This window comes from Myodes glareolus, chromosome 1 (genome assembly GCF_982192425.1).
Source record: "Myodes glareolus chromosome 1, mMyoGla1.1, whole genome shotgun sequence".
Lineage (NCBI taxonomy): Eukaryota > Metazoa > Chordata > Mammalia > Rodentia > Cricetidae > Myodes > Myodes glareolus.
The window spans coordinates 136,988,237-137,007,015 of record NC_142026.1 but is presented as its reverse complement, the minus strand read 5'-3'; the positions used below and the strand labels follow the sequence as shown (position 1 = coordinate 137,007,015).

The following is an 18,779-nucleotide window of genomic DNA, read 5'->3' as shown; positions in this document are numbered from 1 at the left end:
AAGAGCAAAGGGTAGGAGGGTTGGTGAAGGGAAGGACTCCACAGATATGCATGGAGGAATGTCCTGTGAGGACACACTGAGAAGCCAGGCTGATGGTATGCCTGGAAGACGGTTTTCACCATAACCAAATTCACAGCACTTTGGACTAATAACTTCTAGAAAGGCAAGAAACCAAAGTCTATGCTACGCACCCCAAGCCATTTTATTTTGTGAGGACAGCTGTTGCTAAGTTCTTTCCCTGAGGGAGAAGCAAACAACATCTACCCTGTACTCCTATGATACCGATGGCACACTCAGGTACACTTCCACCAAAGTTCATTCTGGTGAACTAATGAGTTTATTAGGCTTACTTACAGAACAATAGAGGAGCAGGTGCATGGTCAGAAATATGAGAAATCTTAAAACGGCCACAATAGAAGGCCTGTACCCAGCAGGGATGATGACTCCTCCATGGCTAGGAGGGTGGAGCTCCCTCCCCTATTCCTTCCTTTACTGTTCTAGACCCTTTTGAGTTTTTGAAGACACATGTAAGTAGGGGGAATTGAATACAATTGGTTGGCACTGGTGAATATTCAGGTGAGGGGCCTGTGACCTTCCTGACAGCTTCCATCCATGTGTGAAAGTCAATAGTCTAGATACTCAGCTATGATGACCTTTTGTGAGCAGGCCCAACTCAACTCCTGAAGATGGTGGCAGTGTGGCTTGGAGAATAGACCTGTTTACCCTCAGTTCAAACTAAGCTGATGAGACAGGACCTTAGCAATAAATCTTGTTTTGGGTGATAATACTTAGAATCCTAGAAGATGCTTTGATTCTTTTTAATTAAAAATAAATCAATGACCAGTAGTTGTTTTGTACAGTAAACATCATGATAAAATCATGCACAAGGATGTGAGGGTGATTTAGCAATAGAATATCATATAATGATTAATGGACATAGACTCAAATCAACAGACCAGATAATAAAAAGGTTTCTAATCATTTTGTTAACCTCAGAATGCATTTTTGGTAAAACTAATATATCACAAACTAAAAACCTTAACAAATTAAGAAAATATGGTTACTCTCCCACAAATTATTCTACATATTCTATATAATTCTAATTAAATTCCACCTTTATTTTCATTAAACTTTACAATGTATCATAAAAATCTCCAAAGATGGTAAAAGAACAAGGATATGATGAAGTTGAGAAACCTTATCTTACCAGACAGACTACAACAACAAAGACAGCGGGATACTGACTCAGACAACTACATACACTAAGGGTCAGAATAGAAATTAGTGAGTTAGAGTTCACAAGTGCAATAGTATTATTGGTGGCCCTCCATATGTAAAGATCAAATAAAAGCCTTACCCACCTTCCATTTTAAATTCACATTTGAGTAATTAATGATTAAATGTGATCACTGTAAGAATAAACCATGAAAACGGGCAAATGGGTAAAACTGCACACCTAGGAAACAAATGATCCAATTTACAATTGGGGCACAAAACTAAACAGAGATTTCTCGAAAGATTAAACACAAACAGCTGAGAAATAAAGAAATGCTCAACATCCTTTGCTGTTGGGAGAACAAACTTTTCAACTACTATGGGAATTAGTGTGGCAGATCCTCAAGAAATGGGGGACAGATCTACCTCAAGATCTAGCTATATCATGTATATATATATATATATATATATATATATATATATATATATATATGCCCCATTCAGCCATCATCAGAGAGACAACTTCTTGTAGTAGATGAGAACCTATCCAGAGACCCACAACTGAACAATGTTCAGTGGGTAAGAGCTTTCGGAATACTCAGTCCTAATGATATGTCTTATTCTAACCCCATTCCTCAGTGTTCAACAAACAATGTTGAATATGTGGCAGAAAGATTGAAGAACTAGAGGGAATGGGTGAGTCCAAGAAAACAATGTCTTCCAGATACAACAGGACTGATACACATATAAACTCAAAGACACTGGCAGCAGGTACCTCAAGCCAGATGGGGGTCATAGTCCTGAGAGGTGGAAATGGATATGAGATGCCAGACCTAATCAAGAAGCTATCCTTAAGTGATATCTGCTTGTAAAGGACAAATTAGTTCTCTACAAGGGAGTCTTCTATGGTATATCAACCAGTTTAAGAGTGGACTCCATGTCCAGCAGTGTATGGTCAATACAAAAAGAATTCAGTGGTGCTTTTGCAGACTTTTAGTCTCATATTGCTTTGTTAGGGAATTTCTGGGTCTCACTGGGCTTTTACTTATATTATAGTTTTCATCTTTTGTTTGTTTTGGTTGGTTTGTGTGTACACACAGGTGTGTAGGTAGAAATTTCTGTTCTGCCTGAGCTCACAGCCATTCAGTTCCAACAAAAGACACAGAGGTTTATGTTAATTATAAACTAGTTGGTCTATTAGCTCAGGCTTATTATTAACTACTTCTTACAAGTTAAATTAACCCATAATTTTTGTCTATGTTAGCCAAATGGCTTGGTGCCTTTTTATCAGTGAGGCATTCTCATCTTGCTTCCTCTGCATGTGACTGGTGACTGTAGATTGAGCTTTTCCTCTTCCCAGAACTCTCCTAGTCTGGTTGCCTTGCCTATACTTCCTGCCTGGTTATTGGTCAATCAGTGTTTTATTAAAGCAAGACAAGAGACAAATCTTTACAGGGCACAAGACTGAAGGCATAAGTCACAGACAATCCCACACCAGTTTGGAATTATGATTAATAGAATGATTATTTATTCAAAGGGGAAAAAACTTACAGATTACCGTCCCAGACAACAGCCCCTCTGCACGAACAGGAAAGGAGTCTAAGAGTCAGAAGCAGAGCCAGAAGCCAGAGAGGGAGTGGAGGACAGCCACTGCTTTTTTTTTTTAAAGAGAGAGAGACCAATGGGCTGGTAACTTGGTGGCGATTGGCTGAAGGAGCAGAAGGAGCAGCGTGGATAATTGCATCCACATAAAGCCTGAGACAGCTTGGGAAGTAATTCTAGAACAAAATGACAGCATTGTGCGTGGTTTCTTGGTAGCAGCAATTTCTTGGGTCTGCTCTGCATGCTAGAGGCAAGCAAACACTCTCATCTAAGAGAGGCTTCCTGACTCAGCTTTAGCTGCAAAACCTTGCAGCTCTTTTAAGAGGTCCTGCCACAAAACACTTAAACGATGTTGATGAAAAGCTGAACACATGCTTTTTGGCTTTCAGCCGTAGCAGGAAAAAAGCTGTGCTGCTGTTTTAAAATGCCAGCTTTCTGGGCTGTCCTGCCAGGACAAACTCTGACTCTTGCAGGCAGGCAGTCAGACTGAGTGTGGTCTGTGAGCAGAATGCTGCAGCTTGCTTGCTGACACAGACTTTGAAACACCATAGAGTTGTGGCAAGAAAAATGGCTGCAGCCGGTACCTCAGCCACGAGGCTGGAAAGCTAAGGAATGGGCTGGATCTAGCTGTCAAAGCCATGGCTTTCATCCACTCCTTAAAGACTCCTGTAGTCAGGAAAAGAGAGATATACAGTAAAGAGAGATTCAAAGAGGAAGAAAACCTCTAAATGGTTTACAGTTAAAGTCATTAAAAATAAAAAAGAAAGAAAAGGAGAAATAGGGTGTGGTGGTACATAACTTAAATCCCAATGCCTGGGAGGCAGAGGCATATTGACCTCTGTGACTTCAAGAGGTAGAGGTAGATTGACCTCTGTGACTTCAAGGTGTGGTAGTGCACACCTTTAAACCCAATGCCTGGGAGGCAGAGACAGACAGATCTCTGAGTTCAAGGTGTGGTAGCATACACCTTTGAGCCCAGCACTGGGGAGGCAGAGGCAGAGGGATCTCTGTGAGTTCAAGAACAGCCTGGTCTACAGAGTTATTCCAGGACAAAGATATATACAGAGAACCTGTCTCCAAAAGCCAAAAGTTAAAAGTAAAGCTAAAAGAAATAGAGGTTAAAGTAAAGCCACATAAAGATGGAAAATAAACAGAGAATCTTGTTACTGTATGCTATTATGCTCTCTTTGAATTGTTTGAATGCTGAGGAAGGAGCAACAGCTGCTAAAAGACTTTTGTTTATAAATGTTGCTGAACTAACCCAAGATAGGTCTTTTGAAAATACCTTGGCTTCAAAACTGAAGTCAAAAGGTATGTTACTTTGGAGAAGAGATTTTGCTTTTGTTTCCACAGAAAATGAGAGGCTGTGGATTCATTCTGAGTTAAGAAAAATCAGGTTCAAAAAAGGAAGACCACCTGAGAAATCTCCGATAGGAACAGATGGCTCAGATGACAGAGTTCTACATCCAGAACAGATTCAAGACTGCTGCCTGAGATGATCAAGACCCACAGGATACTCCAGTCAGGACTTGATTATAACTCTAAATTTTCTTTAGGTCCCCATAAGATCATCAGTGCCCCCAACCAGCAGGAAGTGGCCTGAAATACTATGCCCACATTCCCAACAAATGGACTATGGGTATTTTCCTTTGTTTTTTTTAAAAAAAAGAGGGAAATGGTGTGGAAGAAATGTCTGTATTCTGTCAATCATATTTTAATAAAACGCTGATTGGCCAGGCAGGCAATATAGGCGGGAAAGCCAGACAGGAAGTAGAGGTGGAGCAAAGAGACTGGGAGTATTCTGGGAAGCAGGAAGCTCCCTCCACAGTTCTGCCCAGACCACCGGAGAGGAAAGATGTAAGCTGCCCAGCTGGAAAAATTACTGAGCCATGTGCTAACGTAGATAAGGATAATGGGGTAACATAAGTTATAAGAGCTAATAAGTAGCCTGACCTAATGGGCCAATCAGCTTTATAACTTATAGAGATCTCTGTGTGATTGATTTTCTTTGGGACTTGCCGGCTGTGGGGTACCGGGTGGGAACAGATACCACAACAAGCCGGCACTCATGCTACATAAGACAAATCTTTACATAGCAGTGTTTACATTTGTGTTTATTATTTTAAAAATATTATGGTTTATTTGGTTTTTTGTTGCTCGCCTGTTTATGAGAGAGAGAGAGAGAGAGAGAGAGAGAGAGAGAGAGAGAGAGAGAGAGAGAAAGGGTGTGAAGGTAGGGAGAATCTGGGAAATGTTGAGGAAGGGTAAACTGTGATCAGAATCTATTGGATGGTAAAAAATATTTTTAATACAAAAAGGTAAATATTCTCTCCAAGATTAACTATCATCACTTAATTAAATCAAACCAATTTTAATGTGCTTTAGTAAACAGAATGTGTACGGTCTTCATTTTTTTCAGTAAAATTATATTGTTTCATTAGAGATGTATACCTAGATTTAGCTGTAAAGCTGTTGTATGTAGTAAATAAACCTTGAAGGTTAAAAAAGAGAAACCCTAAAAAAAATCTGTGCAACTATGTAGCCAGAGAACTTAATAATTGTAATGAAATGAGCTAAAATGTCTCAAATAATAAATTCCTGACCTTTAGAACTGGAGTCCTGGAGAAAACACAGGGTTGCACCCTTTGTAAAATGGAAGGAGGTGGCATTATAATGAGATACAATGACGCTTGCCTCACTTAGATCCTTTCTAGAGTGAGTGCAGTCGGGACCAGGAAGAAGCCTCCAAGAGAAACAGGTGCCTTCTCTATCTCTGCCTGTCACTGTTGCCGGGGTTTCTGTCCTACCTGGTTCCCACAGTCATTAAGTCCCAAAGAAATCACACAGAGGTCTACATTAGTTATAAACTGATTGGCCCATTAGCTCAGGCCTCTTATTAACTCTTATAACTTATATTAACCCATTATTCTTGTCTGTGCTAACCACATGACTTGCTCGGTACCTTTCTTGGTACAGCAGTCACATCATGCTTGTTCTGTGGCCAGGTCACGACTGCAGAGGAGTGGGCTTCCTTCTTTGCAGAATTCTCCTGCTCTCCTTAACCCGTCTCTACTTCCAGTCTGGTTGTCCTGCCTATACTTTCTGCCTGGCTTCTGGCCAATCAGTGTTTATTTAAAATATAATTGACAGACTACAGACCATTGTCCCACACCACTTCCCCCTCTTTAAAAAAAAAAAAAACAAGAACTCTGAATCTGATCTCCTTTGTATAGCTTTTTCCTGACCATTAGCCATAACAACTTGTAACCAACATTCTAAACAAAGGAAAATATCCATAGTCCATTTTTTGGGAATATGGGCATAGTTCTCCAGGCTACTTCCTGCTGGTTGGGGGTGTTGATAATCTTATGGGGAAGATTCTTAGAAAAAATTCTTAAAGAAAATTTAGAATTATGTTTAAGTCCTGACTGGAGTATCCTGTGAGCCTTGATCATCTCAGGCAGCAGTCTTGAATCTGTTCTGGATGTAGAACTCAGACATCTGGGCCATCTGTTCTGACCAGAGATTTCTCAGGTGGTCTTCCTTGATCCAACCTAATTTTTCTTAACTCAAAATGAATCTACAGCCTCTCATTTCCTGTGGAAACAAAAGCAAATCCTCTTCTCCAAAGTAACATACCTTTTGACTTCAATTTTGAAGTCAAGGTATTTTCAAAATACCTATCTTGGATTAATTCAGCAGCATTTATAAACAAATATCTTTAAGCAGCTATTGCTCCTTTCTCAGCATTCAAACAATTCAAAGAGAACATAATAACATACAGTATCCAGACTCTCTTGTGTATTTTTTATTTTTATGTGGCTTTATTTTAACTACTATTTCTTTTATTTTTAAGTTTTGCCTTTTTGAGAAAGGGTTTCTCTATGTATCTTTGTCCTGGAACTCACTCTGTCGACCAGGCTATCTTTGAACACATAGAGATTCGCCTGCCTCCACCTCCCAAATGCTGGGATTAAAGGTGTATACCACAATACTTTGAACTCACAGAAGTCTGTACCCACAGAGAGATGACTGCTGAACTTGCCTAAAGGTGTGATGGTCCTTCAGGACTCCTGATTCATGAAAGAGTCTGCGAGACATTTTGCAGTACACAGAAGAAAGCGATTGAACTGTCTTTAAAATTTCCTGCTTCATGGAAAAGTCTGCTGGATACTATGAGCCTGTAGGTTGAAGATGGATGCCCTGATGGTACAGAAGAACTTTGGGTGACTGTCCAGGCAGCGAGATGTCTCTGTCAATTCTAGAATTTTGGAAGGTGCTTACAGTGCACTTCCTGTTTTACTTAGGTAATAGTATATTCTGATGTAGCCTTTGAGGGAGCTGAAGAATAGATATATAGTTATAGTTTTCCTTAGTTATGATAAAAGATAAAGTAGATATAAATATTGTAACTGTAATTCTTGCTTGATAACTGTTTTGTTATATGTAATTTTACTATGTTAAAGTTAAAGCCTTCCTTTTTGTTTAAACAGAAAAGGGGAAATGGTGTATGAACTCCTTCTGTTTGTGTGTTGCTTTCAGTGGTTAGTGAATAAAGAAAATGCCTTGGCCTAGTTGATAGGACAGAACTTAGGTAGGTGGAAAAAACAGAACTGAATGCTGGGAGGAAGAAGGGCAGAGTCAGAGAAGCCATGGATCCTCCACCTGAGATGAACGATGGTTAGAATCTCCGGTAAACCACTGCCACATGGTGATATACAGATTAATGGAGATGGGTTAAACTAATATGCAAGAGTTAGTCAATAAGAAGTTAGAGCCAAGTAGTGTTTTAATTAATACAGTTTCTGTGTGGTTATTTTGGGTGTAAGCTAGTTGGGTGGTCGGGATGAATAAGCAGCCTTCTCCCTTGCAACAGGTCACCCTGCATCATCTGGGTTCCAGCTGGGTTAATATGCTTTTCATCAAGTTGCTGTTGTTCTATAGCAGAAAATATGAATGAATAGAGGACTTTCATATAAGTTTCCTTTTATGCTATTAACTTTCCCTTTATGATAGGGTATGATTCAAGAGGCATCACAGAACCTGCACTTTAAACAAAAAGTTTAGGAGTGGGAGAGATGGGCAGTGGTCAAGAACGCTGGCACTGGCTGCTTTTGCAGAAGACCCATGTTTAATTTCTAGCACTCACATGGTTGGTCATACCATCTGTAGCTCTAGTGCTACAGGTGATCTGGTACTCTTTCCCAGACTCTGAGAATACCAGGCATGTACACATTGCACAGACATCGGTACGTGCAAAACACCCATTTACATAAACAACCTTAATGAAACAAACAAAACATAGAATCCAGGTGACAAAGCAAGCTAAAGAATAATTTCTAAATTTCAGTTCTCTCTCTCTCTTTCTCTCTCTCTCTCTCTCTCTCTTTCTCTCTCTCTCTCTATCATATCAATCATCTACTTGTCCAGTTGATGAATTCATGAGTGTTTGTATATATATAAATACATATACATACATATGTATTTTTTATGCACACTTGAGAATATATACAAAATTTAGATTTCAAGCAGACTATGGTGATAGATAGAATCCAAATGAAGCCATAGGTGTCTTAGTAAGAAAGATCTTATTTATTTTTATTTAAAAGAATATATAATACTAAATGTAGTGGTGTATGTCTTTATTGTCAGTTCTTGGAAGGCAGAGGAAGACGGATTTTTGTGAGTTGGAGGTCAGTCTGGACTATGTAGCAAATTTTAGGCCATACAAGGCTACATAGCGAGACTGTACCTCAAAAAGAATATAAAATAAGATGATTATATTTTAGTTATAGAAGCCATATACATCACCTAGTTCACCACATTGTGTGTGTGTGTGTGTGTGTGTGTGTGTGTGTGTGTGTGTGTATTTAAATTGACAAGATTATGGTTAAGGTTGAATGCATGAAAATCAATGGAAGTACTTTACATAAAAGAAGTGACTTTTGAACACAAATGTAAGAGTATTTGTTACGAAAATGTCTTCTTACTGATGGGAAACCACAGCCTTAGCTGTCCCAGCTTTTTTCTAGTGTGTATGATGAATGGCTTTCAGAAGTGCTGAGATTCTGAGTGCCAACACTAAGAAGACAAGAAGTAGGAGCAGATGACAGGGTAAAAAAAAAATCAAAATTTCCTAGGTGAGCTACTTGTATCAATCTTAAATTGGAAACCACAAATCTTCAGCCAGAGGGAATGGTTAAACAAATAGTACATTCATCTGCAAAAGTACTAATTAGGACTAGACATGCAGTATTTGTGCGCTACCTTCATTTAAAATACCCTGACAAAAGGGATTGTTTTAGGTCACAAGTTCAAGTTACGGCCCATCATTTTGGGGAAATCAAGGCAGGAAGTCAACCAACTCATCACCACTTCCACAGTCAAGAGCAGATGGAAGTCCATGCCTCATGCTGCCTGTTTCCTGCTGACCACTTGTGCCAAAGCTTCCTTAACTCTTCTCCTAGCCAAGGCCTGGCCCAAGAAATGGTGTCCCCACAGTTGGGGTGGATCTTCCCATTGTAATTATCAATCAACATAATCCTTCACAGACACGTGCATAGCCAACCTAGTATAGCTTCTCACTGAGACTCTTGTCAGGTGGTTTCTGGTTATGTTAAACAGACATTTAAAGTTAATCAGAACAATTAATTTATAATTATAACTGTATGCAACAGTGGCGTTAAATCACAAAACCATAATTTTGATGGAAGTAACAGATACAAAAAAATTACATAGTTTATGCAAGTATAAATCCAGGTACAAAACAGCTGCAAGGAGGTAGGATATATTCAGCCTGGGACTGTGCCTGAGGGGTGGCTGGAGAGGGACAGATAGGGAGTTTGGGCTGTTGGTACTTGTTTTTAATATTTTTGCTCATTCTTTGAGAATTTCCTACATGCATATAATATACTTTGATCATATTTGCAGATAAACAACACCTCTCCCTAAATCCTCTTGGATCCCTTACCCACCTCCAGACTTCTTCTAACTCCATGTTCACTAAAATTTTCTTTTGTAATATGTATTTTAAAAACACTATAACCCAGAGTCCAATTTGTGTTACCTATGTTGATACGACTGGTCTGGGAGCTGGGGGAAGTCAGTATATTGGTTTATTATTCACCAGTGATTCACTTAGGGCATACATATTTTCTACACAGTTGATATCTGGAAAAATATTCTCAGGAGTAGACTAAGCTACAGAGACAAAAACAATATAGAAATCTACATTCTTTTCTCGTCACTTAATACATATCTCATTAAATTGTCTGAGACTAATTTGTTTTATGGGAAAAAATAGTCTGTCCTGTTTTTCTCACAGGATAGGTTAGAAGATTTAATAGATGTAAGATGACTTATGGTGTATTAAAACATTGATATGTAATAACAACAAAGTATTAGGCACACACTTGAATTTACATACTCACAGCATTGACAGATCATTTAAAGTATATGGGAATCCTAAATTAAATAAGCAAACATTTTTTATATAACACGTAGTTTATCTATATCAAGGATAAAGTACAACTCTGGTCCTTTAGGAAATAAACACAGAATTTCTTTGTAAACAAAAATGATTTAAGATTTTAAAAAAAATCCCTTAAATTGAACACTAAGATAACAAGAGGTCTCAAGATATAAAGACTGAAATATTATCCATAATCTTAAGAGAAAGCTTTCCTAAGTCAAACCATTCTTAGGCTTGGTAGTGTACAATACAACTTTTGTAAAATGCCAATAAAATATTTCACAGGACATCTATATGGTATTCATGGTTTCAATACCCATGTAATTATATTGTTATTTTCTTTTAAAATTCTAACTTAGAGATGATCAATTAGTTATAGAATTAAATATTAAATATCTCATTTGACCAAAAAAAAAAATAAAACAGAAAATAAAGCCCATACTATGGGGCACGAACTTTTCCTTGGCTGGAGATGGAGCAGTGAATGAAACAATGAAATCCCCCAGCCTCTGAGACTGAGTATCTAACAGAGAACATCCACGTCCAGCTACACTGATATCACAGACACACGAGGGAGAAGGCAGACAGGGGTTTGAGGCAGGGCAGGGTTGGAGGCCATGACTAAGAGGCTGAGATTTTAAGTGGTCAGGAAATAGCTTACTACAAAGTAAACTTGTCAAAAAAAAAAAATGAAGGCAGTAACAGAAGGTGGTCTATACACTGTAGGTAGAAGGAGCTAGAAGGAAATAGTCATCAAGGCAGACCTGCCACCAGTGAATCAGGACCAGCAAGAAAGCATGAGGAAGGCGTTAGGAAGTAAGGGAGATGGTGAGGATGGGGATATGTATGTAAATATCTATGTGCTAGGAAGTAAGGGAGATGGTGAGGATGGTGATATGTATGTAAATATTTATGTATATGTGTATATGAATGAATAGATACATGAAAAGCAGCAATAGCTACCTCTTGAAGGGCCTCATGGGAGATAAGAACTTTTGCTTTTCTCTTAGTGCAGCGAGGGCCTGAGGATTTGAGGTAAGGATCACCGTGATATTTTGTCTGTTTGTTTTTGTGTTTTTGAACAACGCTTCTCTGTGTTGCCCTAGCTGTCCTGGAACTCATTTTGTCACATTTGCAGGTTACTGACTTTTTTCTCATTGTGTCTAAAGTATATATTGAAGATTGTGTCCTTTTGGAATTCTATAGTTTTCTTAGTCTGTTTTCTGATGGGCTTGGAATGGGGGCCTACAAGGAACATCATCCAGCCTTGTATCCATATTGCAATGTGTATGTGCATGTGTGTGTGCAAACACACACAGACACTTGCTTGCTTGCTTAAGACAGGGTCTCCATGAATACTGTAGATTTCATTTTAACCTCTTGTGCAGCTGAGGCTATCCTCCAGGGGTTAGTCCTCCTAGCTCTGCCTCCTGAGCATGAGGCTGTGCTGTACTTCACTATTCCTGACCTAACTTGCTTTCTGATAAGGTGTATAAGTGCATAAAGGGTCCAGTTTTAGCTGACTTGAGGGAATCATACCGACTAAGTGATTTTTGGTCATGGGCTTCATTATCTTTTCTAAGAAAGACAATAAACAACAAATATTCAAATTTTGTATCTCCTTCCATCTTTTAACGGAAAATGCTGTATTGATATGAACTTGAGTGTTATTCTTTGAGCGAAGACTTTTGAGATTGCTTATTTTTATAAAGACCAAAACAGAAATTCATGCAACCAAAAGAACCACAAACTGCTTAAGACCACTTGCCACTGGGATTTTAAGAAATCATTTTTACAAATAATCAATGTCTCCAGCCACCATCATCTCATAAATAATTTCTACAATTCTTAGGGCAAATTCTGTGTGTTTTTCTTGGAGGAAAATTGAAACGAGATTACCTACAGAACTAGAGGGCTGCAGAGGAAATGAGTGCAACACTTGAGAAGGGGTTTTGGTTGGCTTTTGGGACATGTGACTATAATGAAAAGATGAAAGTTGGCATATATGCTCTGACTAGAAGGACTATCTATTCAGTAGACCTTCTAGCATATATGCCGAGAGAGAGAGAGAGAGAGGGAGAGAGAGAGAGAGAGTTTAACATTACAATGTAACAATATCAACATCACTGAACTCAGAAGTGGTGAACTCTAAGTACCCCCTGTAACTCGGCTGTTATTCTTTAGACTGCTTCCAAGAATTTTAACTACTATAAGCCAACCAACACAAAATATATAGGAATATGGTTTTGTTTAGCAACCCAGGAATCTGAGCTGGAAGTCTACAGGTGATCTACTTTATTTGTGTCCTCTAAGTATGTGTTTACAAATAAGGTAGTATCGGGCTTGCAATAATTAAAGAAGGAAATAATGGGACAATAGAAAATACCATTAAGGCGATATATTAAATAATAAGATCCTCTCAGGGTGTAAAATGAACAAATTTGAAAATACTAAATTACATTTATTATTTAACCTCACATTTCTAAACAGTGCCTACTCAAGAGACAAACTTGGTTTATCATACCAAATTAGAGGCTATTTAATAAATAAGAAGGTTTAAAAGCAGTGTTATGAATATGGCTACAGTATATGTGTGCCTTTAAATATTTCCCCCATTGGTGTTAAAAATATTTTATTTTTATTACCACAAGTAATAAACATGAAATAGGACTTGTATTGGTAGGGACACTTGAAATAGAGCTCATCTTATTTAAAAATGTTTTTAAAAGGATTACCAGGAACCAGTTTTCACATAAGTAGCTTTTGAATACTTCAACCTTTTCGTCAAAATGTTGCTGAGTAAATTCTAAGCATGCTAAAGTGTTCCAGGTGAAATAAATTACTTTAGAATACTGAGGAGTCTGTGTGTCCCGCTGTACACCGCTTCATGTTAAAATATTGCAAGTCTATGACTTCTAAGAATTCTCACTCTAGAAGGTCCTTTTCTAAGTGGAACTAATTTAGGTTGCAATAAGGATAAGGATTTTTCCCCCTTCGAGTTAAAAAGCTTACGTGTAATTTGGGGTAACGGTGAAAGCACAAGCTCTCGTGAAAGTGTTTGTAAACCTGTACATCACCTGTCCCCAAAGCTATCTAACCACCTGGCCTACCTGTCTGCACACTGATAGGCAGGGTGGGCTACTGACTTGGTCATTGCCAGTTCTGGCAAACAGAACCCACTGGGGACCTGGGCTTGGAATCCATCCTAGGTTCAGCCATCCTCTACAACCTCGTGTCCCCTGATTCGGAGAAAGTGCGTTCAATTGAGGAAGATCACTTACGACTGAATTTTTCATCATGGCTTTGACTGTGAAGCCCTCAGAAACCAGGGAATGAGGCTGGTGCACCGGGAGCGGCTGTTGTGGCAGCAGTTTGGTCCTCTTCGGCATCTTGTCTGGGCATTTGTTTAAGGTCAGGGTCTCTTTTTCTGCCACCATCTTCCTAGAAATCGTCTTGGTCTTATCAAAAGTGTGGTAGAACAATCAGGGGGTTCTACAGATGTGAGCAGGAGGTCGGGGAAAAATGTAAAAAGGCGCGTTACTGGTAGAAATTCAACCCCTCGTGGTGCCCAGGGTGATCCAGATGTTTGGCAGCTCCAAGGTGAAGGGAGTTTTGGGGAGGGGAGGGGCGGGAAGAGGGCTGGGACCCGAGGCTTGAGCCGCAACAAGCTTCCAAAGATGAGCCTTCTGGTTGCTAAGCGACTCGTCAACACTTCGGCCCGATAGTCCCGCCCCTTCGTGACGCACGTTTCCTTGGTCTTAATTCGGAAAGGGCGATCGGCGGTGGCGGCCGCGGCCAGAGGAGGAGATTTTTACGCGTTAAAACTACAACTCCCAGCAGGCTTCGCGCTCGGGGCGGATGCTCACGCGCACTGGGCATGCCGGCCGCGCGGGGAGGGCCAACCTGGATGACTAAACCCGAGAGAAACGCTGGTGGGCGGCTTGGGCGGGTGTCGGTGCCCGCGTAGGCCCTGTTCGCCCTGCAGCCACCACCCGCCCGGTGACCATGATAGGTACGTGTGTGCCTGCCAGGTACAACCTCTCTGCGCCGCCCGCGCCCGTGCGTGGCGCCACGTCACACCCCACGGGTCCGAGCGCGAGCCGCGGGGGCTGGCCCGAGCCACCTGTCGGTGACACAAGGGGAGGGCGAAGGCGTGTGCGCCGCGCTCCGCCCGCCCGGTGGGCGTCTTCGGCCCCGGGGACCCGCGAGTGACCGGGTCCGGTGTGTCCCACGCCGCCCTTGCCCAGGGCAGGCATCCCCGCGGGCGGACACCCGGCTGCACCGCGGCGCCCTCCCACGGCGGGGCTCGTCCCACACGGTCAGCAGCCTGGCACTCTGCCACCCCTGAGCGACGGGCAGCCTAGGTCTGCACCTGTCGGGGACTGTCATGCTGTCCTTCACCCTAGGGCAGGTTCAGACCCTGCAGGACTTTTAAGAAGCCCCCAGTAAGAGTTCTACTGGTGGAAGTAATGGGCTCCAAAGAGATGGCACCTTGCACCTTCAGTACTGTCTTTAAAAAAAAAAATGTCTCCTCGAAGATCTGAGGCGAAAGAGTAGCGGAGAGTAGGTCATAGCCAAGGTGGAGTCCTTTGACAGGTGGCGACCGGGTGCAGCTGTCTGATAAGTGCAGCTTTGGAAGGGGCCACTCGGGTCGCTGTAAGCACCGTGAAGTAGAAAGGTTTGAAAGATCCTCTCAGAGATGTCAAAGTCCCAATCACTTCGGGTTCTCCCCCAAAATGAGTAGAAATGCGCAGTGGTGCTGAGCGAATATTCTTGTTCGACGGTTTCCTTACTGTAGACGCCTGCCAACGGTGTCTTGACACTTTGGTGATTTTGTTTGTGGTCTATGCCTGAGACGTATCACTTCAAGCACGTTTGAATTGGATCTATCCGAGGTGTGTGCAGAAGACAGATGAGAGGTGGCTCTATGAAATAAATGCTTTACATGGTGCGAGTAGCTACGTCTGCTTTTACCTACGAAAGTTAGGTTAGAGTGCGCACGCAGCCTTCTTTCTACCCCTCTTTGGGGGACTCATGCCAGGTCACTAACCTCCTCCCGGAAGCAAAGGCACAAGCGACAGATGGCCAGCTTCTCTCGCCTTGGTAGGGTAGTGTGCATTTTTTTTTTTTTGCTGAAAAGAATTGGAAACTTGTTAAATTTATAGAAAAGGTACATTTCTATGAATCTTACTGAGCCTTTCCAGTGATGTCTCCTTAAGAGCTGATTTGTAAACACAAACCTGAACTGAGTCAGTGAACCAAGTAGGAGAGATTAGAAAAATTATGGGAGATTTTACAAGAAAGAAATATTTCATATTTTGAAGAGAATTGCACACGTTTAGTTTCTTCCAACTCAATCTAGTTTGTGAATGATTTTTGAGGCGCAAATATCCTATAAAGACAGGAATTAAGAACTAGAAATAATTATTTGTATAAAGAATCTAATAAATTATATTAATAACTTTTAGGATGGAACACATTTAGGCAGTTTTATTAAGATTTATCTGGAACTCTCTTAATAAGAAGTGTGATATCTTGGTGTCACAACTGAATCCATTACTGACAGAACAAATGAGATACAGGGTGAATTTAAGCCCTGTTCCTTCACTTTCACTAACGATTGTTGTACAGTGAATAAGTGTGTCTTTCACACATATGGTTAAATCGCTGTCCCCCATCCCGTGAAAAGGAACTTGAACTTGCATATTTAAAAAACTGCAAAAGAAATGTCAAATTATTTAGTTCACCTAGTTTTATTTCCTAGTGCTATTGGCAGCCATTTTTAATGAGCTTCTGACTTGCCAGTTCTGACTTGGGTGTGTTGGCAACAGTCAGAGCAGGCGAGAGTGGATCAATTCTAAGGAAGGCCTGGGTCTTTTGCACTTTTGTGACTCATCGTTGAGCCAGGAAGCGAAGGAAGACAGTCTCTATCCAGAGGTCTGTTGCAGGTCAAAGGACACGTAGATATCTCTAGAAACTGGACAGCATCTTACACTGCTCAGCACTACAGAGCTGGGGCTGTTTATCCCTATATTCTCCTGCCTTGCTTCATTCTCCTAGTGCAGGCAATGCACCCCCTCTTTCACTGAAGTCCTTGCTTTCCTCTGAGAAAAATCCTATGGATTGGTTTCCTGGCCAGATATGAGGAAAGGGGACAAATATTTCAGTACCCATAAAACAATTTTCTTTTTATTGTTTCAAAATAGAGGATTCCTTCTTGTCCTAGGGATGGCTTTAAAGGTACTCTTATCTCCCTCTTGGATTATGATTGATATGTTAAATGTCTTGACCCAGACAAACTTAAATCATAATTTAATTGAAGTCAATGAAAAAGTTTGCCTTTGTGAGGTATGGAGAAAGGATTCAAGATAATGAAAAGCTTCAGAAAACTTAACTGAGCACCTCTTTTAATTTTTTTTATCTTTTAAAAAACGAGCACTTCTTTGTGTTTAAAATTGAATTTTAGTGGTGACAATTGTGAATTGTTCTAAATGTCCTATACATTTAGGCCTTCGATAACATCAGCTATTAAAGTACATGGGTACTCACACAATTAAGATAGGAAGTTCTTAAATGAAAGCTCGGTGTTGCCGAGGGTTTTTGAGATGGAAATGTAGCTCAGTCGGTGATGTATCCTAGGATTCATTAGACCTGGGTGCCATTCAAAGGTGTTTTTTTTTTAATTGATTAAAAATTATTTTCTATATCTTGTGGAAAATCTCTTAGCAAATTTAACTGCATATAAAGATCACACTTGTTACTGTCTATTCTCCAATTTTATGATGTTAGCTATGAATGTGTTCTCTCTTCTGAGTGCGTGTTCAGTAGCCATAGGTCTTTCCGTGTGCCTGCTGTCCGTGCTGTCAGTGGCCCTGTCCTCTCTGACAGTGTCAGTACACATTTTATTATCACTTTACAGCAAGTATTTTTTATTGTCTTGTTTATAGATAATGGGTAAACATTTTACTTTGAGATGAGTTTTAGGAAAAGTACTTCATTTTATAATGATTTAGTTTTACAAAAGCAGATTCCAGCATTGAGCATGGATTCTGTGTCTGATACTGTGAGTCGGTGCCAACGATACAAGGATGGAGTAGACAAAAAAAATGTTTTGTCATTGTAAATTTTCTGTCTATATTGACTGTTGACCCAACATCTGACTTTGTTTTAAACTTTCCTGCAGGGGATTTTCAGTCTTGGACTTTGTCGTTGTATGAGAATGTACTGTATGTTTGCCTTGTCCTTTTAATAATATTGAATGAAAGAAGCTCCTCATCTAAGACTGTTTGTCACGAGGGGCCCTTGTGCCACTGCGTCACAACATGGGCTCTACGGAACTTTTGGGGAGAAGAGTTTGTATAATTTTATTCAGTCCTCTTTTGGGTCCAAAGCCTCTGAAAAAACCTTATGTCCTTTACAAATGTTGGTCCTATTTCTAAAGGCTTTTCTGAAGTCTGCAGTTTTTTTTTTTTAAATTCAAAGCTCTGTGGTTTGAAAATGATACAGTAGAAGGACTTGGTATTAATATATGCAAATCCACCCCTACCTCTAAAGGTTCTTTGAACCCCCACCTGCCCCTCCACAAAAAAGGAAAAAGAAAAAGAAAGAAAAAGTTCTCCTTATTTCAAAATGCTTAATATTCATGAACCAGGTTCAATACAAAATACTTTATTCTGTTAGCTTTCAGTTCTTTGATCAATGAGAATTGTTTCTTACCTGCTGTTTCTTCAGCCTTTAGTGGTAGCCCAGTGCTTTTTCAATGTTTCTGTTTTAATTTGCATTTAATGAGCTCATTTGAAACGTTTCTTTGTAGTACTCTGAATGGTTTCCTTCTCACATTTATAATATTAAAGACTGAGACTTATATGACAGCTAGCTGATTTGTATTGCAGCCCCCAAACATGGTTTACTTATTTCGTCTCATAGAGGAAGGCTGTGGTTAGAAGGGGTGCAGTTAGCAGTCCTGTTTCCCCTGGGACTGCGTTTCCTGATCACCTAGGACTCTGTCAGGCTAGTCCAATCTTCCCAGTCCTCTCTCACTAAATAGAGTGTTTTCTTTCTTGAATTAATAGATGTTTCAATTGACAGTAACCATTCCAGTATTAATTCTTTATAAGGACTATGTTTAGTGGTGCTGCCCAGGAATGTTCTCTGTGTGTGTGTGTGTGTGTGTGTGTGTGTGTGTGTGTGTGTGTGTGCATCTATTCTGTAGGGAAGGAAACAGAAATAGGAATCCATTTATCCCTATGAGTTGTGATTTACTTGGCATGATAAAAGTGTATGTGGTACAAACTTTACTCTGTCCATTATATAAGCAGAGTGTGATGTTTGTATTCATACTATTACATGGGAATTGTGTTCTGCTGTGTGCTCAATTTAGATATAATATTTGTATATGATACAAACAGAGTGTAATAGGATGAAGGTTTAATATCATTCAGTATCCACTCTTGTTCATTTAGGAATTGATGAGCTGCCCAATGGGTAGGCA

The 18,779-nt window shown here is 40.1% G+C and overlaps 2 protein-coding genes across 5 annotated transcripts in view; one reads left to right on the top strand and one right to left on the bottom strand.

The window, feature by feature from the left end:
* Pacrg (parkin coregulated) overlaps window positions 1-14,095 on the bottom strand; it is a 458,578-nt gene extending 444,483 nt beyond the window's left edge. Inside the window, exon 1 of one of the 2 annotated variants that reach the window (XM_085687467.1) lies at window positions 13,570-14,095. In XM_085687467.1, coding sequence (XP_085543593.1) covers window positions 13,570-13,725 — 156 coding nt within the window. In that variant the 5' untranslated portion in view covers window positions 13,726-14,095. The remainder of the gene's footprint in view (window positions 1-13,569) is intronic. The other variant, XM_085687463.2, reaches the window with a different exon arrangement.
* Window positions 14,096-14,147: 52 nt separating this feature from the next.
* Prkn (parkin RBR E3 ubiquitin protein ligase) overlaps window positions 14,148-18,779 on the top strand; it is a 1,186,369-nt gene continuing 1,181,737 nt past the window's right edge. For all 3 annotated transcript variants that reach the window (XM_085687456.2, XM_085687459.2, XM_085687454.2), the window contains exon 1: window positions 14,148-14,300. In XM_085687456.2, coding sequence (XP_085543582.1) covers window positions 14,294-14,300 — 7 coding nt within the window. In that variant the 5' untranslated portion in view covers window positions 14,148-14,293. The remainder of the gene's footprint in view (window positions 14,301-18,779) is intronic.